The sequence below is a fragment of the Monodelphis domestica genome, chromosome 5 (assembly GCF_027887165.1).
Source record: "Monodelphis domestica isolate mMonDom1 chromosome 5, mMonDom1.pri, whole genome shotgun sequence".
In the NCBI taxonomy this organism is placed as follows: Eukaryota; Metazoa; Chordata; class Mammalia; order Didelphimorphia; family Didelphidae; genus Monodelphis; species Monodelphis domestica.
Window position 1 is genome coordinate 104889605 of NC_077231.1, and position 24881 is coordinate 104914485.

General features: G+C 33.9%; 1 protein-coding gene across 1 annotated transcript in view; it reads left to right on the top strand.

Moving 5' to 3' along the window:
• Positions 1–24881, top strand: part of SLC2A13 (solute carrier family 2 member 13) — a 135272-nt gene that overhangs the window by 40554 nt on the left and 69837 nt on the right. The window contains exons 2-3 of the mRNA XM_001367315.5: positions 2908–3067; positions 21496–21704. Coding sequence (XP_001367352.3) covers positions 2908–3067; positions 21496–21704 — 369 coding nt within the window. The remainder of the gene's footprint in view (positions 1–2907; positions 3068–21495; positions 21705–24881) is intronic.

A 24881-nucleotide genomic window follows, 5' to 3' on the forward strand; every position in this document is an offset into this window, starting at 1 on the left:
CTTTAATGCTGTTAATTTTATTTTCTTTTTTCTTTTTATTAGATTAATCAGTATTTTATTGTTTGTTTTTTTCAAGTTACTAGCTCCTAGTCTTATTTATTAGTTAAAGAGTTCTTTTACTTTGTGCTCCTGTGATTCAGCAGGAATAGGTAATCATTATATATTTGTATGTCTCAACAGATTCTTTGTTTTGCATGTATGCCTAAGGAAGGAAACAGTAAATCTGAGCTAAAAATGGCTTCTCTTTCAGATAGTTATTACTAGTTAGTCTTTCAGCTAAAGGCAAATGAGGCTCTACTTCATCATTCTTTGGAGACTAAACCTACATTTCCTTTTCATGAACATGAAGAACTTTCTTCTTCAAGAATTTTAAATCTATTTTAAACTCTTGTAAAGTTTTCCTCCTCACCTTTCTTTTCTAAGTAATAGTTTTTCAAGATTTAACATTTTAACAAGGGTCAGGTATTTCTTCCTCTATTTTAGACTCCTTTTCCCCATTGAAGCCTCACTTCTGCTAAATCTTTCTTTAGAACTTGGAATGTGAAGAGATGTTATTTAATTCCTTTTACCTCTTCATTCAGGAGAAGATTAACCTATATTTAGAACACAGTAAGCCCAATATAGTCTTAGTTGAAATAATAAACATTATCCACTTAAGTAAGTCACTGAACAATTTCCCTTTTTTTCCATATTGGTTGAGATTTTCAGTCTTTTATTTTCAACTACTTATAGGTGCTTACACTTCAATTCTAAGAGTGAAGTATGACAAACTTGGAAAACAATATATACAATGACAACAATATAAATGGAAAGAATAAAATTCAGTCAAAACTACTTTGCTGGTGACATGGTTGGGGTGTGTGTGTGAAATATTTCCTATGGTTAAAAAAAGTTGATAATTCTGATAAAATGGCTACTTCCCCCAGCTGCACGTTCACCAAAGCAACAGAGCATACATTCCTTCAAGGAAGCAGCAATTCCAACTAAACAGTAACTTCCTATAAATTGGGCTATTTATTGTTGTTCATCCTTCATTTTGGAAAAGGACCAATAACATCACAAGTGATGCCTTGACTTATTTGTGAATTGGATTTAAGTGTGGCAGAGTTGAACAAAGTTGTCAGCCTCACTCTCTCCTTCAGAATCATCAAAGTCCAGTGGCAAGACAAAAGTCAAGATAACCAGTGAGGCTTGAGATGCAGTAGATGACCTTGATTTCTTTGGTGTCTAAGTACTCCATGATACCTCCTTTAGCTGTTTTCATGGCTTTTGGAACAATTTGTTCTCATCTGCCCCTGCTACTAGGAGAAATAGCCACATGCCTGGGGAAGACACCCTATCCCAAACTCATTGATGGGTTTTAGGTCTGTTAATTACCTTCAGTTGGTTTAGTTTTCCTACCAACATGATGCTACCAAGGTGTGACTACTGCACATGCTATAGCTTCTTGGAGTCACAGGTGAGAGCTGAGTGGTACAATAAAAGACAAGGAGGAGCCCTGAAAAGGGCTCTGCAAGCCCTCACGCTAGAGGTACTTCTCTTCCTGGAGCACCCCATAACCCTTAGAAGCAAGGATGCCAAATTACCTCCCTGTTTCCTTAAAGGACTAAACAAGTATACATGTGAGAGGCATTCCTACCATAGAGATCTTGGAACTTCATATGATTCTATATTTATTCAAATGTCTTTAGTCTGTAAAGATTAATCTTTACAAGTCCCTTTTATCAGCTGTCACTGCTACTTTCCAATGTTGTGTACCTTGCAAATTCTAAACTGAGGCTTTGCTTTATTCACTTTTGTTTTGATGAAGGCTTGAAGTATTTTTGAATTTCCTGCAAAATGAATAGATATATGGGTTTTGGCTCAGATACTTTTTTAAAATTAACTTTCTAGATCAAGACTGTGTTGTGAATGGTTCATGTTGCTAAAAATCTAATCAGTAGGGTAATTGGGACATTTGTTTATTGTTATTATTTTTGTTATTTCATATTGACCATGGCAAACTCACCAATATTAATCAAATTTTGAAGCATATTCATATTTTCACATTATGAAACATATAGTGATAATTCATATCAAATACATACCTAATTATGTAATTATCAGATAATTTAAAAGTACTGATATGGTAACATAGGTATGGGAGCAATTATATGGGAGTAGAAAAATGGATTTTTTCCTTTTAGTTCATAATAATATATTATGGGCTATATGGGAACTCATAAAATTGCCAGACTATTTTCATTTTTCGTAATAAAAGGTTATATGGTATTATTAAGTTCCTAATAATTGGTAAAAATGGGAGGAATCAATCTGACATTTACTAGCCCTGTCTATAAATAAGTCTTTTATCTATACTGTAATCATTAAAAAAGGAAATGATTACTCCTTGTCACTACTATCTGATTATGTTTCCATATAGACTAATTAAAATAGCAGTTATTAAATTCTCAGTACATTTTCTTATTTTTAGACTTGCAAAAACACAAAAACATTTATGTATGAACTATAAATTGAGGGAAAGCATTTTATTTTCAATTTTCTGCTTTTAATTAATCACATGGGAAATGTGATTAATAATTTTGTATGATGTGTGGATTCTTCTATCAATTTGCAGGGCCAAGATTAACATAGCTATTTCCTTTGCCTTATATACCCCTAAGTTATTATTTTAAAAGAGTTTCACTAAAAAGCATGATGAAGCTTTTGAAATGTTTAAAACCAATCCTATATTATATAATCTACCAGTATACACATACATACATACAGAAATTTGAATGAAAACTGTATGCTAAGAGCTGATGTGTGCATATATATAAACATATGTAGTAATCTAATTTTAAAGTTTACAACAAAAAAATATAATAGGGTGAATGTCATGTTTTTTTTGTATCACTTCCTTTGTAGGTATTGCTTCCATGACAGTACCAGTGTACATCGCAGAAGTTTCTCCACCGAATTTAAGAGGCAGATTAGTTACTGTCAACACACTGTTCATCACAGGAGGGCAGTTCTTTGCAAGTATTGTTGATGGAGCCTTCAGTTATCTACCAAAGGATGGATGGAGGTCTGTACACTATTCTTATATTTAACATTGAAATTATGAATTGTTTTAAGTACATCTAGGAGAAGTTGCAATGCTATAAGAAGTATATAAGTAGCTTAAGGTTGTTTATGCTTAGTCATTTCCTAATTTATGTAATAGTACTTGACTACAGGGTTTCTTTAATCTTCAACAAAAATTATGATCTTAAAGTGGGCAAATGCAAATATTTAATTTAATCATAAATAGAGCATGAATGATATAATGTTCAGTTGTTTTTAAAAATAGCATTTGAATGAAAACTAACTGTGGCCTTTTATGAAATTATTTTTGTAAATCAAGTGTGGTAATAAATGTACCATTTGTCCTCAAATAATATGCTTTGATGAATTATAGATAAATAAATATTGTTTCCTTTGAATATTCAAGCTGGTAAATTTTAACCCAAGGAACTTTGGATTTCAAATAAATATGTATAATCCTAAAAAGAAAAACATAGAATACATTTATACCTGGTGTATAATTTGTTCATCTTTTGATTAATCCAAAGTTAGTTTGGACAGAGTGAGTTTTTTAATTAAAATAAATTTTATAAAAGTTAGCATATGTTGGCAAAATGGATTTATTAAAATTCAAAGATATGGTATGACAGAAATGCCTTGCAATTCTCTGCCTATGTTCAGTGGCTATCAGTTTATCAGTAAACATCCATCAAGCATGTGCTATTTGCTAGGCATTATACAAGGCAAGTACCAACAAAAAACCAACATAGTCCTGCCCTCAACAAACTTATGTTTTAATTGGCAATAGTGCACATATGTATAGGCATGTGCCTATATAAACATACAAAGCAGATTAAAGCTAGCATTAAGATGAGGAAGAGGAGCCATGAATAGCCAAGGGGATTAGTTTATAAGGCTTTATTAAGGAATCCTAAAGTGAAACAGGAATTCCAAGTGTCAGGTGAGATGTGACAGCATTATAGGCATTAGGTTCAACAAGTGAAAAAAAATCAAAGAGATAATAAGAGATGGAATACTGTGTATGAAGAGCCTTAAGAAAGCCAGTATAAATATAGGGAAATAATGTAATATAGGGCTGGAAAGGTTAAGATGGTGCCATACTGTTACGGTCATTAACTGCCAAAGAATTTCCATTTGAAAGTAAGCAGACTAGGAAACCATTGGAGTTTATTATTTAGGAGGTGACAGAGTCAAACATTTTTGTTTTGAAAATCATTTTGGCAGCTATATAGAGGATGGAATAGTCAGGAGAGACTTGAGTCAGGGAGATCAATAAGGAGGCTTTTTCCTTAGTCCAGACGAGGGCTGATGTAGCATTAGTGAATGGTGAGGGAAAAATAGAAAGGGGGCATAAGCAGGTGGTATTATGGGATAATGTTGAGAAGCTTTTGAAATTGATTAGATATTTGTGATGAGGGAGACTGTTCTGTTATGACTGACATTGAGATTATGGACCTCAGTATCCTGGAAGATCGGTGATACTCTTAATAGAAATATAGATGTTAAGTCACCAAAGTGTAAATGTTGTAATCTGTCCCAAATATGGCAAGTCTTCTGCACCAGAATATCTTCACTAATTACAAAGTTGGTAATTATCCTTGCTTCTCCAAAATATGTATGGACATTTATGTCCATACACAATTATGTCCATACACACAAAAATGTATCAACATTTATACATTATGTTAAGTTTCATAAAGCACCTTCCTTGAAATGACTCTGTGGAAAGCAGTGCAAATATCCCCAGCTTATACAGGATGAAATTGAATCTCAGTTACACAACTAGTAAATGTCATGCTTAGTTTCTGCCCTTATGTGCTTTTATGTTACTGGCATAACAGTGATTTTAAGAGTAAAAATAGTATCAGAATAATTACAAATTCTCATCCAAGTTTTTTTTTTTCTTTATATAATTGTCTGGATGAATGTTTTCCTATAAAGTAATGTGTAATATACAGGACTTTTTCCATCTTGAAACATTGATGAATAGGATTCTGGCAATAACATTAATTGAGATAACACCCTAGTTGGTGAGATCCAACTATTCATAAGGGTCAAAGAATCAGATGAAGATATTTTCTGACAAAAGTCAGAAAGCCTATACCAAAATAAGTCTGCCCAATTCCTCTGCACTTACTCCTAGAAGATCATTAAATTTGCTCTAGACTGAATAATGATCAAGAAATCTGTTGAGAAATTATAGTAATATCTTTCAACCTGGAACATAGAAAGTCAGTCAGAAGTTCAGAGGCAATAGGAAAAAGGGCCACTGAAAGCAAAACAAGTACTAGCATGACCAGAAATGGTACACATGTACCATGTAAGACTCTGTGTCTGGAATAAGTAAGAGTGAAGAGCTGAGCAAAGAGGAAACCCCAGAATGTAGACTTTCAAAACTAGGAAGTGACCAGCTTTGAGATGCAGAGCTCCAACCAAGACAGCCCAGTTCCACAGTCTCTGAGATTCCTAAAATTAAGTTCTGAGAAGCAGAGATTATCCCTATAGATGAGATACTCCAAATCTCAAATACTAAATACCGTTAAAGTTCTAGAGGGGGCCCAATCCTTGGAAATTAGAAGTAATTTTACCCAAAAGACCTGGACTATGCAAGACCAAGTAAGACACTTGCCTTTTAGAAGCTGAATTTTTTCTCTCTCCCTGTTTCACCAGGGTTGTGGATGAGATCTTTGAGACTTCATGACTGTTAACCAGAGTTTATTCTGGCTTTCACCTCCTCTGCCTTTCTCTAGTCAAGAGAGCCAATATTAACACTGGATTTTCAAACCTGATGAAATTAAGTCATAGACCTTAACCCCTTTACTCAGAGACTTGCAAACTTTAGGTCTTTATCTTTTTGAAGTCTTGAACAGAATGTAAGAACTTATGGCTACCTATTTTTTATCTTCATCTTTGGTCTATCTGTTGTATGTACTTTTAGATTTTTTTTTAAAGTATGTAGGAGAGCTCAGCTCTTCTGTGACCTTTTGTGTTTCCATCTTGACTTAAAGATCATTTTATTCTTCAGAAGTAGTGAGAAAGTCTTGAATTGATCATAGTTCAAAATATTTTTAGGGTTTTTTTCTTTATATTATTTTGGTAATTTGTGACAGGTAAAAGATGAAATGACTGAGGATACAAAGGTTTGAGCTTCTGAGCATTAAAATTTATTAAACAATGCATTTAACAAATCAGGACCAGGCCTGTTCCTTAGTTTATGCCTGGACCCCTAATGCAAGGGGAGAAAGATTTTTATACATTAAAATGATTAATTGAATAAAACGAAAGGGAAAGAATGCCACATTAGTGGTAACTCTTAAAAATTGTTATTATCACCTGGGTAACTAGAAGAATTACACTTAGAGGGAGCAGTGACAAACTGTATAGGATGAAAGGACAAGACATAAATAGGTATATAGATATATCCATGTATGGCTATATATGTATTATATATATGCATATACAACTAGAGCTAAAAAAGAGCTTAATACTGTGAGAAATGGGAAAAGAAACAAAATGGGGTAAATTTATATGTCAAAAAGAAGCACATGGTGGGAGCAGAGAGAACATCAATACACTGGAAGGGTAAAGAGGTTGGAGATAGGAAATACTCAATTCTTTTGTGCATTGAAATTGAATCAAAGAGGAAAGAACAATGCAAGAAACACACATGAGGATTGTAGACAGGCATAGGATAAAAGTAAGAGGATGGAGCCAAATCTATTTGGTCAACTGATAAAAAGAAGGGAGGAGTCACAATCATAATATCTGACAAAGTCAAAGTAAAAATAGATCTAGTCAAAAGAGATAGGGAAAATAATTACATTCTGATAAAAGACAGTATAGAAATTGAGGAAGTATCAGTACTCAACATGTATGCATCAAATGGCACAGCATCCAAATTTCTAAAGGAGAAAGTAGTGGAGCTCAAGGATGAAATAGATAGAAAAACTATACTAGTGGGAGACCTGAATCTTCATCTATCAGAACTAGATAAATCAAACCCAAAAACAAATGATAAAGAGGTAAGAGAAGTGAATGAAATCTTAGAAAAATTAGAGTTAGTAGACATGTGGAAAAGAAATAAATAGGGACAAAAAGGAATACACCTGCTTTTCAGCAGCACATGGTACATTCATAAAGATTGACCATGTACTAGGGCATAAAAACATTGCAAACAAGTGAAAAAGAGCAGAAATAATAAATACAACCTTCTCAGATCACAATGCAATGAAAATAATAATGAGTAAGAGTACATGGAGAAGCAAATAAAAAATTAGTTAGAAACTAAACAATATGATTCTCCAAAACTGGTTAGTTAAAGAATACATCATAGAAACAATAATTTCATTGAAGAGAATAACAATGATGAGGTATCCTTTCAAAATCTATGGGATGCAGCCAAAGCAGTACTCAGGGGGAAATTTATATCCTTGAGCTCATATATTAACAACTTAGGGAGGGCAGAGGTCAAAGAATTGGTCATACAAATTAAAAAACTAGAAAGTGAACAAATTAAAAATCCTCAGATGAAGACTAAATTAAAGACCCTAAAATCAAAGGAGAAATTAATAAAATTGAAATTCAAAGAATTATTGATTTAATAAATAAGAATAGAAGCTGGTACTTTGAAAAAAGAAATAAAATAGACAAATTACTGGTCAATCTAATTTAAAAAAGGAAAGAAGAAAACCAAATGGACAGTATCCATGATGAAAAGGGAGACCTCACCTTTAATGAAGAGGAAATTAAGGCAATCATTAAAAATTATTATGCCTAATTATATGGCAATAAATATGGCAATCTAGGTGATATGGATAAATATTTACAAAAATATAAATTGCCTAGATTAACAGAGGAACAAATACACTTCCTAATCAACTCCATGTCAGAAAAATAAATTGAACAAGTCATCAAGGAACTCCCTAAGAAAAAATCCCCAGGACCAGATGGATTCACAAATGAATTCTATCAAATATTCAAAGAACATCTAATCCCAATATTATACAAACTGTTTGACAGAATAAACAAAGAAGTAGTCCTACCAAATTACTTTTATGACACAAATATGGTACTAATTCCAAAGCCAGGCAGGTCAAAAACGGAGAAAGAAAACTACAGACCAAACTCCTTAATGAATATAGATGCAAAAATCTTCAATAGGATACTATCAAAGAGACTCCAGCAAGTGATCACGAGGGTTATTCATTATGACCAGGTTGGATTCATACCAGGAATGCAAGGATGGTCCAATATTAGGAAAACCATCCATATAATTGATCATATTAACAAGCAAACTGACAAAAATTAAATGATTATCTCAATAGATGCAGAAAAAGCCTTTGACAAAATGCAACACTCATTCCTATTGAAAACACTAGAAAGCATAGGAATAGAAGGGCCTTTCCTAAAAATAATGAACAGTATATATCTAAAACCATCAGCAAGCATCATCTGCAATGGGGATAAACTAGAAGCATTCCCAATAAGATCAGGAGTGAAACAAGGATGCTTATTATCACCTCTATTATTAAACATTGTACTAGAAACACTAGCAGTAGCAATTAAAGTAGAAAAAGAAATTGAAGGTATTAAAGTTGGCAATGAGTAGACCAAGCTATCACTCTTTGCAGATGATATGATGGTCTACTTAAAGAATCCTAGATAATCAACTAAAAAGCTAGTTGAAATAATCAACAACTTTATCAAAGTTGCAGGATTCAAAATAAACTCACATAAGTCATCAGCATTTCTATATATTTCCAACACATCTCAGCAGCAAGAATTAGAAAAATAAATTCCATTTAAAATTACCCTAGACAATATAAAATACTTAGGAATCTATCTGCCGAGACAAAGACAGGAACTATATGAACACAACTACAAAACACTCTCACACAATTAAAACCAGATCTAAACAATTGGAAAAAAACATTGATAACTCATGGGTAGGACAAGCTAACATAATAAAAATGACAATCCTACCCAAATTAATTCTCTCTCTAATCTCTCAGAATCTGTAATGATGGGGGGAAGCAGAAGGGGAGAATGAAAAAGCCATGGCAGGAGAAATGTAGCTTAAAAAATTGAGAATTTTTTCTCCAACTTCAGTGGTTGCCATCATTATAAAAATTAAAACTAATCTCAAATAATCTCAAATGTTATATTTTAAGACATTTATTAATGATTATTAGAAATAAAATAATAAAAAGGTAAGAAAATTAAACCATGAGCCCATGGCTAATCTACTGGTTCAAAAACCCCCTCACTCCACCACAGTCTTCAACAGGAACCAAAGAGAACACAACCAGGAACCAATATATCCCCCTGTCTACAGGAAGCACATAACAATAGGAAGTCAGTGGGCTCCCGGGAAATATAATTTTTAGGGTAATAGATTTCTAGTTACACAAGTCCCAGAACTGGACTCGGTCCTGGGCCTCTCTTCTCTTTATACTGTGGGAGAAGGTGATCTTATCAACTTCCATGGATTCAATTATCATCTCTATGCAGATGATTCCATGATCTATATATCTAGCCCTAGTCTCCCCAAGGAGTTAGAATATTCCATGTTGTTGTTCATTCATGTCTGACTCTTCCATAACCCCATGGACCATGGTGAAGAGTGAATCAAATTCTTTGTCTATCAACCAGTTATTTTTAAGTTAATCAATTAAAAACTTAAGCACCCCTACTTAGTACCTTGCCAGTCACTAAGTATGAGAGTTCACAAGTCACCTTCTAGAGTGGATGACAACTCCAGAGGCCACTGACCACCCCTTCCCACTCCCCCACACCCCATGCAACACTAGGCAAATTGAAAGACTTAAATTGGTTCCCATAAAGTGGGGGAGTGACAGGAAGTGACATCGAGAAAACTGCTTTTAAAAGGCCAGCTTGAGGATTCAGTGATGTGCTCTGCATCAGTGAGCCAGACTGGAGGAGGAGACTCTTTCCTTGGATCTTGAGGTAGAATGATTCCTTCTGTGGTTCTTTGGGGAGCAGATGCTCTCTACTTATTGGTGCTTTGGTGGGATACTCCCTTCAGCATTAGTTCTGATGATATTCTTGGAGGTCTTAGCCTTGTGTGCACTGAAATTTCTCATCAGATTCTTCAGCATCTCCTGGCTCTTTGGACTATCCATTGAGCCATGGAATTATTTCCTAGGCAAAGAGTTTAAATATTTGGCCAAGATCACATATCTAGTTATTATATGTCTAAGGTTGAATTTGAACTCAGGTTGTCCTGACTCTAGGCCCATAACATTACTGAATTTAATTGCCTCAAATCCCACATTACCAATTATCTACTCGACATTATGAACTGGAAACCCAGTAAACACCTCAAACTCAACCTTGTCAATACAGACACCATTTTCTTTATCACTTTTCTTCTGAAATTGCTCTTTCTGTTGAAGGCACCACTATCTTCCCAGTTACCCTGGTTTGCTGCCTGCATGCTAGTCCTATTTTCTCATTCCTAATAACCCAGGATATCTTATCAGTTCCCAAATCTTACAATTTTTCCTTTTACAAATCCTTTCCTATATAATACCTTCACTCCACTCTTATAGCTACTGTCATGGTCATCATCACCTTTTACTTGTACTATTACTATAGTCTTCTAATTGATCTTTCTATCTCGTCTCTTTATATGCAGTTCATCCTCTACATGACTAACAACATAATTTTCCCAAACTGTGGGTCTTACTATGTCTCCCCAGGATATCAGTAAATTTCTATAGCTCCCTTTTATATCTTTTCTTTTTTTTTAAACCCTTACATTCCATCTTGGAATCAATACTCTATATTTCCAAGGCAGAAGAGTGGTAAAGGCTAGGCAATGGGGGTTAAATGACTTGCCCAGGGTCACATAGCTAGGAAGTGTCTGAGGCCAGATTTGAACCTAGGATCTCCCATCTCTAGGCATGGCTCTCAATCCACTGAGACACCCAGCTGCCCCCCCCTTTATATATTTTCTTACAAATATGGAGTCTTTTGGCAGTTAAGGAAATGTTCTTCAGAATGATCTTCAGCTCTTCAGAAAATAATTCCATTAAAAATTAGAATTGGATAACTAAGCCAATTGCTACATGGCATATCAAAAAAAATAATCAAACAAAATAAAAAGAATGAAAAAATAGAAGAAAATTGAAATATCTCACAGGAAAAAACAACTGACCTGGAAAATAGATCAAGGAGAGATATTTTAAGAAATGTTAGACTACCTAAAGACCATGATCAAAAACAAAGCCTAGATATCATATTTCAAGTAATTATCAAATTATGACTGAAATTGACATGCAAAAAATTGGAAAATGAGGGAATGTCCATCAATTGGGGAATGGCTGAACAAATTGTGGTATTTGATGGTGATGGAATACTACTGTGTTGAAAGTGAAATCTGTGTGAAATACTGTGTGAAATCCAGTGATGAACTGGAGGAAATCCATATGAATTGGAAAACCTCCAGGAATTGATGCAGAGCAAAAGGAGAAGAACCAGGAGAATGTTGTACACAGAGACTGATTCACTGTGGCACTTTCAAATGTAACAGACTTTCCTATTAGTTGCAATGCAACAAACCAGGACAATCCAGAGGGACTTAAGAACACTATCCCCATCTAGAGAAAGAACTATGGGAGTAGAAACACAGAAGAAAAAGATATGATTGTTCATGTGGTTTTGTATATGATTGGGGATTTTGACTTCAAATGATCATTCTATTGCAAATATTAAAAATATGGAAATAGATTTTGAAAAATGATACATGTGTAACCCATTGGAATTGCTTATCCCCTAAAGCACAGGGGGAGACAAGAGGAGAGGGAAAGAACATGAATCATATAACCACGGAAGATATTCTAAGTAAATAAATATTTAAAAAAAAAAGAAAGAAAACTGCCATGATCTCATAGATTGAAAGGGTAAAAGAGAAATAGAATGAATCCACCAAAGTACCTCCTGAAAGACATTCCAAATTGTAAGCTCCCTGGACTATTATAGCCAAATTCCAAAGCTCCCAGGTCAAGAAGAAAATATTACAAGAAGTCAGAAAGAAATAATTCAAATGTCATGATTCCACAGTCAGGATAACAGAAGATTTAGAAGCTTCTACATTAAAGGATCCTAGAACATGATATTCTGGAGGGCAAAGGATCTAGGATTGCAACCATGAATCAGATATCTACCTAGGAAAATTGAGCATAATTCATCAGGGAGAAAATTGGATATCCAAAGATTGATATAAAATAGATTTCAAGCCTTCCTGATGAAAAGACCAATGCTGAATAGAAAGTCTGACTTTCAAATATAAGACTCAAGAAAAGCATAAAAAGATAAATAGGAAAGAGCAATCATAAGGGCTCAATAAATTTAAACTGTTTACATTTCTGCCTGGGAAGACGATACTTCTATCATTTTTAGAAGTATAAATAGTCAGCACACATGCGAATTGAATATGATGGAGTCAGAAGCAAAACATGGACAGGGAGAAAAGAGTGAAAGCAAAAGATATATGTGGGAAAATATATGGAAGAAAATATACAGTAATCAACTAAAAAAAATCAACAACTTTGTCTGATAAAGGCTTCATTTCTCAAATACATAGAGAATGGAATCAAATTTGTGAATACAGGTCATTCCCCATTTGATAAGTGGTTAAAGGATATGAACAGGCAGTTTTCAAAAGTTATTAATAATCAGATGAAAAAATGATCTGAATCACTATTGATTAGAGAAATGCAAATTAAAATAACTCTGAGGTACACCCTACATCTATCAGATTGGCTAATGTGACAGAGAAGGAAAATGACAAATGTTAGAGGGGATATGGGAAAACTGGGACTCAGCGATGCCACTACTACATCTGTATCCCACAGATTTAAAAATATATATGTGTATCTATATGTACAAAAAAATTTTTGTACTAGCTCCTTTTTTTTATAAAGATTAAAAAATGAGGGGATTCCTCTCCACTGGGGAATATGTGAACTTTGTGGTGATTGTAATGTAGTATTATTGTGCTACAAGAAATGATGAACAGATTGTGGTTTCAGAGAAATCTAAAAAGACTAACATGAACTGATGCCAAGTGAGGTACATGGAATAAGGAGACCATTTTATACAAAAGAACTATATTATAAAATGTGAATGATTAAACTATTCTGACCAATAGAGTGACTAAAGATAGTTGTAAAGGACTTATGATGGAAAATGCTATCTATTTCTAGAGAAAGAACTGAATGTCAATTGAAGTCTGATTTGGAGTTAAATGTTAAAAATAAATAATGTTAAAATAAATACAGGATTTGGGAGAAGTGGGGTTACAGAGAAAGATGATAAATTCTGGCTTTGAATAAAAATATATTCTTGATAAAAGTACTTTAAAATTATTAAGTATGGTTTTTTTGCTGTATATGTTGATACAGAAATGTTTTTGTTATTGTGAAGGGCCCTGGACAACCTTTGTGAACCTTTCCAGTTCTTATCCATCAATTCTCTCCTCTTTTGTCCAAGGTCAAGAGAAGCCTTACCATATCTAAAATGAAGGACATGCTGCCAAGAGGCTTTGCTATTCAAGTTATTTTATCTAGTAGAAGGATGATAAAAACATATGGGGGAGTGGTGGTGCTGGATAAAGGAAGTTTTGCTGCATGTGTATGAAGCATAATTTTTTCCTGTGATTGAATGAATTAAAAAAAGTATTTGGTGATTACTGTGTTCCAGGAACCTTTTGGGAATGTATGTACAAAAGTGAGACAGTTCTTGTCCTCAAGGAACTTATATATTTAATTAAGGAAACAGTAGGTCATAGGATCATCAGTCTTGGGGTCAGAAGGATCTCAAAGCCTCTCTATCTATCTATCTATCTATCTATCTATCTATCTATCTATCTATCTATCTACATCTCAACCCCATCATTTTATAGATAAAGATAGATACCTAGTCCCAAAGAAGATACATGATCTCCAAAGTCCCACAAATATACCAGAGTGGTGGCCAGGGAAGGGATGTTGCATTGATAACATTTCCTATTTGGTGGCATATAGAATAGGTGCTAAATATATAGTCCCTTAAAATTCACAATATACACATGCAGAATAAATTCTTGGCCTTTTCTGACACTTTATTTTTCCTGTTTATAACTATTGCTTTAATTTGTCACTACAAGTGGCATTTCAGCAACAGAATTATTCTCCCTTCTAGTAAACCTTCTATCTAATTTGATTCTTAAACATACTGAAAATTGTTGCAATTAGAGACTGCCTAGAAAAATAATAAATCTGTTTTGGAAGTGACATTTCACACTATTCTTTCTTATCAAGGCCTACTAGATCTTTCAGGAGCTAATACTCTCTTATGCCATGAGACTATGTATATTTTATATAGTTTAATGTAGTTTTATATGGTTAAAAAAGCTAGAGCTTGAGGGGGTAGCTAGATGGCAGAGAGGTTAGAATGTCAGGCATGGGGATGGGAGGTCATGGGTTCAAGCCTAGCCTCAAACCCTTTTTAGATGTGTGACCCTGGGCAAGTCATTTAACCCGGATTGCCTAGATTTTATCACTTTTCTGTCCCAGAACTAATACTTGTTTTTGATTCTAAGACAAAAGATAAGAGGTTTGTTTTTTTTTTTTAGAGCTTCACGGGATCTTAGAGGCTACCCCTCATTTTATAGATGAAGAACCTGAGTTTCTAGGTGTTTGCATTACTTGCCCAGAGTCAGATAGATATGACCAGAGATGGGATTTAAACTCTGGTTCTCTGACTAGAGAGCTTAGTCTTTTTAGTGATTTCCCCCCTCATAATTATGAAGTCTATTTATACATATTCCTTCATATTTCATATCAACACTATAGAATTAACCAATAAATAGGATTATGTAACTTTTCAAGACATTAATGGATATTCCAGACCTAGCTAGAATGGTTAGGTACTTTTACACATCTTATGACTTTAGTAGTGGTTAATCTGCTTTCTCCATCATTTATTGGTTTTTTTCTTCTTCTAATAAATATTTAAATTAAGGAAACTTAAGTAGGCACACTGTGGAAACAAAGATAGTTATGGAACAGACCGTGGTATAATGGAACTTTGAATCATTCTTTTCTTCTTAGATCATGGTGAATGAGCCATATAGTGAACAAATGAAGGGTAAAGTATAAAAATCTCTTTGTTAAACTACAATGCATCTATTATTCATGTAATAACTGGATTAATCAAAATACTTTCATTTGTAAATACCATCATCTTCCTATTTTCAAAAATAGTACAGAAATTGCCATTAATGAAAACTTATTACTAGGTACAATTATCAGCATCTTGCTTATTGTCAAATAAAAAGATTGGGGGCTGTGATTTTGTTACCATATGATTAGGACAAATTCTCTCTTCATGTGTAATATGTACATGTGAATAAATGTTACATATATGTGTATATTTGTTCATATGTATTTCTTAGAATGTGCATTGTAATTTATGTCTGTATGGTTATAGTACAATGTATGTGAGGTGTATGGGATGTTCTGGGAGGGTTGCCATCTCTGGTATGATGGTTTACCAAACCCTTTTCAGGGCTCCTTATCCATATTTGGTGTCCACTTTCACCTAACTCTTACCTGCAGCTCCAAGAAGCACTAACAAGTAGTACATGCAGTGGCCATACCCTGATAAAACTGTCTGGCCGATGAACTAAACCAGGCTTGAAGGTAACTGACAAGTCTCAAAACCATCCGCGAGTTAGGGACATGTCTACTCCAAGTGTGGGAAGTCTAACCCCAGAGGAAGGAGTGGATGAGAATAATTTGTTCCAGTGGCCAAGAAGGTAAAGGAAGTAGGTGCTATGAAAGGCTTAGAGTTTAGTAAGACTTCAAAGAAGCCAAAGCCATCTACTGCTTCCTGGGCCATCATCAGTTATCCTGACTTTTGTCTTGCCACTGAACTTCGATGACTCTGGAAGAGTTAGGCTGATGACTTTCCTAATGAAGCAACTCTGCCTCACTGAAATCCAATTCATGCACAAGTCAAGACCTCACCCATGTTATTGGGGGGGGGGGTTCAGTTGTATATTGAAGATATAATAGTCTATTGCTAGACTATAAACAGATTTAGTTGTTGGGAGTTGATGGTTGACAATTTGGTGGACCAGTAGTTGAAAAGACTTAACTGGAGATAAATCTTCTATAAAAACCTATTTATTATATTTACTTCTATAGGAACAGTGGTAATAGGAAAAGGAAACTGGGGATATTGAAATAGTTAGTTTAGGAATTGTAATTCCCTAACTCTAAAATTATCTTCATTTTTTTTTTTATAAAAACCCTTACCTTCCATCTTAGATTCAATACTGGGTATTGGTTCCAAGGCAGAAGAGTGGTAAGGGCTAGGCAATAGGGGTTAAGTGACATGCCCAGGGTCACACAGCTGGGAAGTGTCTGAGGCCAGATTTGAACCCAGGACCTCTCATCTCTAGGCCTGGCTCTCAATCCATTGAGCTACCCAGCTGCCCCCTAAAATTATCTTAACTAAACCAACTCCCAAATCTATCCCATGAGGGATTTCTTAGGGATCACTAAAAGTGATCCTTTTTATTCTACTCTATATAAATCCCCAAATATCTTTCTATCCTATACTAAATATAACCTTATAAATAGAGAGGAATCAGTCAGATTCCTTTTCCTGCTGCTCAGATGGAAAAAACAAACAAACAAACAAACAAACAACCAGCTTTTAGAATCTTCATAAACTTGCTCTGCTTAGACACTCATTCTTTTCTACCACCTACTGGGCTCAGCACCCAATAAAATCCTTCTTGGTCTCTGGTTGGCTAGGATGGTTTCAAGGGATAAATTCCACAGAAATTTCCCCCAACTCTCAGAGCGTCTCCTTGAACAATCTTCTTGCTTCAGGGTCCTTCAAAGAATAAGTATGTTGGTCCAACTGTCTTCCATCCTTGAGAAAATTCTCTTCCCATGAGTCATCCTTGAGAGTCTATTCTGGCTTAAAGAAATCCAATTCACTCAACTCTCTTTGCCCATCTATCAACAACAATATCCTATTTCCTAATTAATTCTTAATTAACCAATATTCTCTGACATCCATGATACCATAGAGCCTCATTGAAATGAAGAATGAAGAATGTAATGTATGTATGTATGTATGTATATGTGCATGCATATCCATGGAGTCAGAATGACTTGAATTCAAGCTCTGCCACCAACAGCAAGCCACAAAATTTCTATGTCTCCTGTTCAACTCTCTGTATCCACACATTGGAGAATCTGTATTGTTAGATAAAGTTCCTCATGTGGATTGGTAGCTTGAATTTCTTCCTTTAAAACCTGCCTATAGCTTTTGGCTATTTAGCAAATTATAGAATAGCATTTGTTCTTATAAATCGGAATCAGTACCCTGTATTTCTTAGAAATGAAATCTTTATCAGAGAAACTTTCTACAAAGATTTTTTTATTGTAGTTAACTTCTTCTCTAATTTTTAGCTTTGAAACGTGTAGAATGGGCCCCAATAAAATAGGATATTGTTTTTATTTGTTGAAAACTTATTAATTTTGTATAATCAAAATTGTCCGTTCTTATCCTTCTATGTCCATGTCTTTCTATGCTTCTAATATTTTTTGGTAATGAGTTGTTCTTGTATCTATGAAGTCAAACATTATGTCTAAATCTTAAACTCGTTTTCAGTTTATCTCATCATAAGTTATGAAATGTTGATAAACAGCATTTTTTTCCAGACTTCAGCTCAATTTTCCTAGCAGTTTTGGTTGAATAGTCAATTCTTAGAATCTTAGGTTTTATCAAATATTAGGCTGCTATATGTATAAGTGGAATTTTGAACCCTTGGACTTCATCCCCCCGAAGTCCTTCAGTATTTTACAAAATTCCTCTCCTCTCTCCATCACATATTCTTGTTTGTATTTAAGTTTTCTGTAACTCTGCCCTTTCTCTCTTTTTCTCGAGACCAGGCTGGGTTCAGGAAGTTCTTTTACTTTAATTATTATTAATAAAACTTTTACTTTAGTTATCGTATATTAATTTTAAAACCCATATATATGCTTAATTATTTATGTTATATACCTATTTTTTTCCATTGATTGAAGCCTACTTTTGTTAATCAATACAAAATTATTTTGCTAAGTACACTTATGTAGTATTAAGATCTGGTACTGCTACACTCCTTCCTTTCCATTTTCCCCTCGCTATTCTTGATCCTTTTTCCCTCCAGATGAATTTCATTTTTTCCTGTCTTTATAAAGTAATCATTTGATACTGTTGATTGGTATGGCACTGCATAAGTAAGTTAATTAGGTAGTTTTGTTATTTTATTAAACCAATTCTACATACTCATGAGCATTATTTATATCTGTATTTGCATAGAGTGTTTTGTAATTGTGTTCATATGGTACACTATGTCCTGGCAGGTAGGCTCTCAAATACTTTATACTATCTATGGTTATTTAATCTTCCTGCTGAGTTTTCTTGGTAATATTTTAAGAAGTTAATGATTTATGTGGGTTGATTTTATAATCTGTAATTTTGCTGAAGTTAATTCTTTTGATTATTATTATTTTTTATGACTGTATCAACCTAAGTAAACCATCATAGCATCTACAAAAAAGTGATTATTTTGTTAATTCTTCACCTATTCTTATTCTTTCAATTTCTTTTTTTCTTGTCTTTTTGCTATAGCTACACTTTCTGGTAAATATTAAATAGAAACAGTGATAATGAACATAGATGGGCTTTATTCCTAATTTTACTGAAAAAGCTTATTTACCCCAAATACAGATACTGCTGGGTTTTTATTTTCATAGATAATCATTATCATATTAAGAAAAGATTGGGGGCAGCTAGGTGGTTCATTGGGTACAGAACCAGGCATTGAGATAGGAGGTCTTGGGTTCAAACCTGATCCTAGACACCTCCTAGCTGTGTGATCCTGGGTAAGTCATTTAATCTCAATTGCCCAGCCCTTACTGCTCTTCTGCCTTAGAACTAATACAATCAATATATAGTATTGATTCTGAGAAAGAAGAGTTTAACAAAAAGAAAGAATGAAAAAATTGGTTTACTCCTATGCTTTCTAGTGTTTTTTTTTAAAAACAGCAATGGACTTTGCATCTTTAATAATTTTTTTCTGCATCAATTGACTTAATTATATGATCGTTTTGTTTTGTCATTAATATAGTTATTATGTTTTATAGTTTTCCTCATGTTGAACTAGCCCTTCATTCTTAGTATAATTTTGACTTAGTTATAAGAAAATACATTTTGTGATATATTAGTTTTATTTAAAATTTTATATCAATATTCACTATGGATGTTGGTTTGTAGTTTTCTCTCTCCTAATTCTTGCTAGTTTAGGTATTTAGTCTAAATTTGTATTGTAGAAGGAATTTGGTAGAGCCACTCCCTTTCTTATTTTTAAACAGTTTATGTAAATTTGGGATGAATTTTTCTTGAAATATTTCATAGGATTTGTTTATATGAATGGAGTTTTCTTTGGGAATTGATTTATGACTCGCTCAGTTTCTTTTTCTGTGACTGGGCTTTTTATGTCATCTATTTTAAATATTAATATAGATATCTTATATTTTGTCAACATTTATCCATTTAATTTATAGTCATTTTTATTGGCATGTAATTGGGCAAAATAGTATTAGATAATTTGAAATTTTTTTGACTGATTGTAAATTCATTCTTTTCATTTAGAAGCTGGTAATTTGATTTCAGTTTTTTCCCCTTTGAATCAAGTTAGATGAGGGTGAATCCATTTAATTGTTTTTTTCCTTCAAATACATTTCTTGAGAATTCTTCATTTTTAAAAAATTCACCCTTTTTATTTTTGAAATTAGTTATTTAGTTTTCCCTTTTCTTCTTTTAAGGGGTGACATATTGGATAGAGTGATAGGCCTGGAGTTAGGAAGACCTGAGTTAAAATTGGTCTCAGACACTTATTAACTGTATAACCTTGAAAAGGTCATTTATACTCTGTTTGCCTCAGGTTCCTCATCTTTAAAACAGAGATGTTAATAGCATGTATATTTTGATTCTTTGTGAGGATAAAATGAGATAATATTTATAAAGTGCTTATCATAGTGTCTGGGACATAATAGCATACATATTAGCATACTATTAACAGTTATTTTAAAAATCAAGTTGGATAATTATTTTGCTATTTATTTTTTTAATTCCTAGGGTTTTTAAAAATTAATTTATTTGACTTTTTTCTTTTAATCTTTTAGTCTTTACTTGATATTAAAGATTTTTATTTTGTGTTCAATAGGAACTTTATAATCTTTTCTAATCCTTTTTAGCTTGTATTACAAATTAATTGGTATAGTCTTTCTCTTTTTTATGTGTTTGAGCTCTCCTTTTATGCCATTGTATATTAGGTTTTTATACATGAATGCTTTGTCAGTTTTTGTAAATGACACACACATATATGTACATGTTATATGTGTATACACACACACACACATATATATATTTGTCTTGGTGAATAATTATAGATCGGTTCTTATTCAGTTTGCATGATTCAGGGGATGGAGTGATCCTGGCTAAGCCCCATCACCAGAGTCCACTGAATATCTATTTCTTTCCTTGTTTACCCTGATTGGAATAAATGGATCACTATGAATTTTTTCCCCAGAGAATTTCTAATTTGAATTTGAACTGGTATTTTTTCTAGATCTTTGTATAGTAGTTGTAGGGGAGAGCTAGGCTCTCTTTCTCTGCTATCTTGACTACTCACCTCTTTTTCAAGATAATACAATAGCATTAAATATTACTGGTTTCAACCCTATATTTCTATACTTTGAACTTTCTGTGACTTTATCTGTCTTGGTATAGGTCACACCAATGTGTTTTTTATTTGCGAGCCTTTCTGAAATGAGGCTGGCATTCAACTGGTAGACAGAGTCTATGCCTGTATTTGATGCCTTTTTATTTTTTTAACAGCTGCCAGTGATAGTGTTGTGTAAGCATAGCACTGAAGAACCCATTTATAGCCCTAACCCAGGACAAAATATTGGAGTAGACGCATAGTACAAAGAGATTCTCTTTTGTTGTTGATTGGTCATGTCAGTTGTGTCTGACTCCATGAACAAATGTTGGGGTTTTCTTGGCAAAGCTACTGGAGTGGTTTGCCATTTCCTCCTCTAGATAATTTTATAGATGAAAAATTTGAGGCCAGAAAGGTTAAGTGAATTGCCCAAGGTCACATAGCTGGTAAGTTTCTGAGGCTGGATTTGAACTAACCAAGATGAGTCTTCCTGATTCCAGCCTAATGCTCTATCCATTGCAACATAAAGTACAAAAAGAAATCTGACTTTTAGACTTTGTGACCAATATGATTGTTTTATGCTTTATTGCTAATAACATTAGATGTCAGAGTGCTCTGTTTGTTTTTTGTAGGTATATGTTGGGCCTCTCAGCCATCCCAGCAACAATACAGTTCCTTGGGTTTCTCTTTCTACCAGAAAGCCCAAGATGGCTCATTCAGAAAGGACAGACACAGAAGGCTCGGAGAATTTTGTCACAGATACGCGGCAACCAGATAATTGATGAAGAATATGATACTATAAAAAATAGTATTGAAGAGGAGGAAAAAGAAGTTGGTTCAGGTATGTAGGTTTTAGAGTTGTTGTTTTTTTAATAAAAAGAATATAGAGTGATTTCATTCTTTAGTCGCATTCTTTTAGTAATGTGATATCTCTAAAGTACGTGGTATATTGCCTTTCACAGCACCTAAGATAATAGGATTATAATGCTAGAGTCAAAACAGATCTTGGTGATACTCAGTTATTGCTGACTTTTCATATCCCCATTTTAATGTTTGTTTTTTTTTAAACCTGTACCTTTCATCTTGGAATCAATACTACGTATTGGTTCCAAGACAGAAGAGTGGTAAGGGCTAGACAGTGACTTGCCTAGGGTCACACAGCTAGGAAGTGTCTGGGCCAGATTTAAGCCCAGGACCTCCCATCTCTGGGCCTGACTCAAACCACTGAGTCACCTTGTTGCTCCATCTTTTTAGTTTTCTTGGCAAAGATACTAGAGTGGTTTGCCATTTCCTTTTCCAGCTCATTTTATAAATGAGGAAACTGAGGCAATAGAGTTAAGTGATTTGTCCAATGTCACACAGCTAGTTAGTGTCTTAGACTAGATTTGAACTCAAGAATATGATTCTTCCTGACTCCAAGCCCAGTGCTATAGCCACTCTATCTACTGAGCCTCTTAGTTGTCTAAAAGAGATCTGTGAGGTCATCTACTCTAACTCCCTCAGTTTCTACATAAGGAAAGTGAGACCCAGTTCACACATCTTTGTCCTCAGACTCCCAAATCTAGCCTCTTTCCCACTAAATATATAATATATCAATATACATATTTAAAGCATAAATATATACATATATATTATATAACATATAAATATTTACAAGCCAAAATAGATTGACTCAAACAATAACTCATTTATTAATCACTTTAATGTTTGTGAAGAGTTTTATAGATATACTAAATGTTATCTAGAATTTCATACTATTTCCTACTAATCTTCTAATTAAATGGCTATTTCATACTTAAATTAATTCCCATAGTAACATTTATATCCTATAGGAATTATTTTGTGCTCTAGGAATTATTTTATTTTTCAGTTTTATTTTTAAATTTAATTACAAAGAAAAAATTATAAGAGAACAGCTTTTAGGTAGATGATCTCTTCTGCTTTAGCTGATTTAATGAAAGATAATTCCACTTTGGTTATTTGTTACCCTCATGAAAAATAAGAAATCTGAAAGGCTGTCTCTTACCTGTATCTGAGTTTTGAAAGATACATTATAGCACTAAAGATAGAGAATTTAGAATAGTGCAAAACATAAAACATCTAGCCAATTAAAACATTTCTCTGATTGTTCTTTTTCTTCCATTCTCTCCTACTTTTACCTCTAGCTTACTGGAGAGTTTAGAACAGAGGATAAAACACAAGTTACTCACTCAGTTACAGTGCTGATTTACCCACTTCTCACATTGCTTGACAAGTAACTTGAGAATTCTTACTCAGGCAAGAAGCTAATTCAAACTAAGGGCCATGGGTTGACATTTCCTGATTAGGACAGTGTGCCAAAGAAAGGAAAGCTGTTAAAAGGAGAAGCATATCATTCCTGGGCCAGCTATAATATAGGAAAGGCAAACCCTGGCAGATCAATAGGATCTAAGATGAATGAACAAATGAGGATAAGGGGATGAAGAGTATGGTGATGATGAATAAAATGAATATCCTGGTATAAAGACTCTCGAGGGCCAGGGTGTGTTGAAAGTTATTGTTTGCTAAGAATATGACCCCAGGTGTGGTTCGTTTTTAAGTTCAATATAAAAACTTTATAGACTAGTATGTAGGCAATGTGATGCTTGATTGGTAGAAACTGTATTTTTACACGTAAATAGGAGGCTTTGAGGTTTTGCTTTAAAGGCAAAAGACAACTGAAACTATTGACTAGAATATTAACCACCACAAAATGTAAGTACTGTATTTTTTTAAACCATTGTAACTTTTAATTTAAAAAAAGAAAAGAAAAGGATTTTCCCTTTATTATGGAACTTTACCATCCCAAGAGGTATTTTACTTGTTTCCCTGGTTAAATGAAGAAACATTTCATAACAATTTACTGTATACCTGGCACTGAGCTAAGGACTACTAATATGAATACAGAGAGAGAAAAAAAGTCCCTCCTTCAAAGAGCTTACATTCTAATGGAGGAAGGCAATACATAAAAGGAAGATGAAAATACTTAGGGGTAGAGGAGGGATCCAAGGGAATGAACAGAAAGTCTGGGACAGTTAGGAGAATACACAGGAGAAAAATGAAGGCATGGCTGGCCTGGATGACCTCCTTAAAATGGACATTCTAGGAGGAACTAATTAATGATAGAGGGAAGTCATCTGTTACTTTTAATGTGTAGAAATCCAGGGGGTAGAGTGAACTTCCAGGATAAAAAGGTTTCTGCTGCATGGTAGAGAATGACTGGGATAATCAAAGGTTGCTTTCTTCTATAATAGTGTTGATATTGGGGATGTAAAGAGAACTGGCAATCTGGGAGGCATTACTTTTCCTAGGACTCTGACTGCAAGTATTAGGTTATCTCCACCTGGGTCCCAAGAAATGGTGTAGACAAAGATGTTTTGACACATTTGTTACATGCCATCTCCTGTTTAGGTAAAGACACTTAGTAGCTGTGTAAACCTCACTTTCTTTATCTGTAAAATGAGATAATAAGTAACATTTACATTTCAGGGTTGTTGTGAGGTTCAAATGGGATAATAATTTTACAGAATCTTTTGTTATTGTTATGTCCACCTGGCTTCTTTAAATGTGGCTTGCAGGAGATATGAATAGATATAATCTGTGGTCTAGCCAGCTGTAGAGTAGAAGAGGAGGGTCTAGGCCAGTACCTGCTAGCTGAAGGGGAGGGACAAATAGCCCCCCAAAGAGTCTTGAGGCTTGATACTTTTTTCCATTCTCCGTGACTAGAATTTAGTAGTAGACTAGACTTTTATTTATCTCTGGCACTATCCCCTCTTAATATTGCTGGTTTAGTAGTAAACATATGGTTTACTGAAGGAGAAGAGTAGCATATAGCTTTTACCTGCCTGGCCCCTACCCACCTATGTTTGCTTTAAAAAAAACATTTTAAAAGTTATATGTAAAAAGACTTTTTAATGTTTGTTTTAAAATTTTTATTTCCTAATTCTCTCCCTCCCTGCTTCCATTGAAAAAGGAAGCAGTTTGATATAGATTATAAATG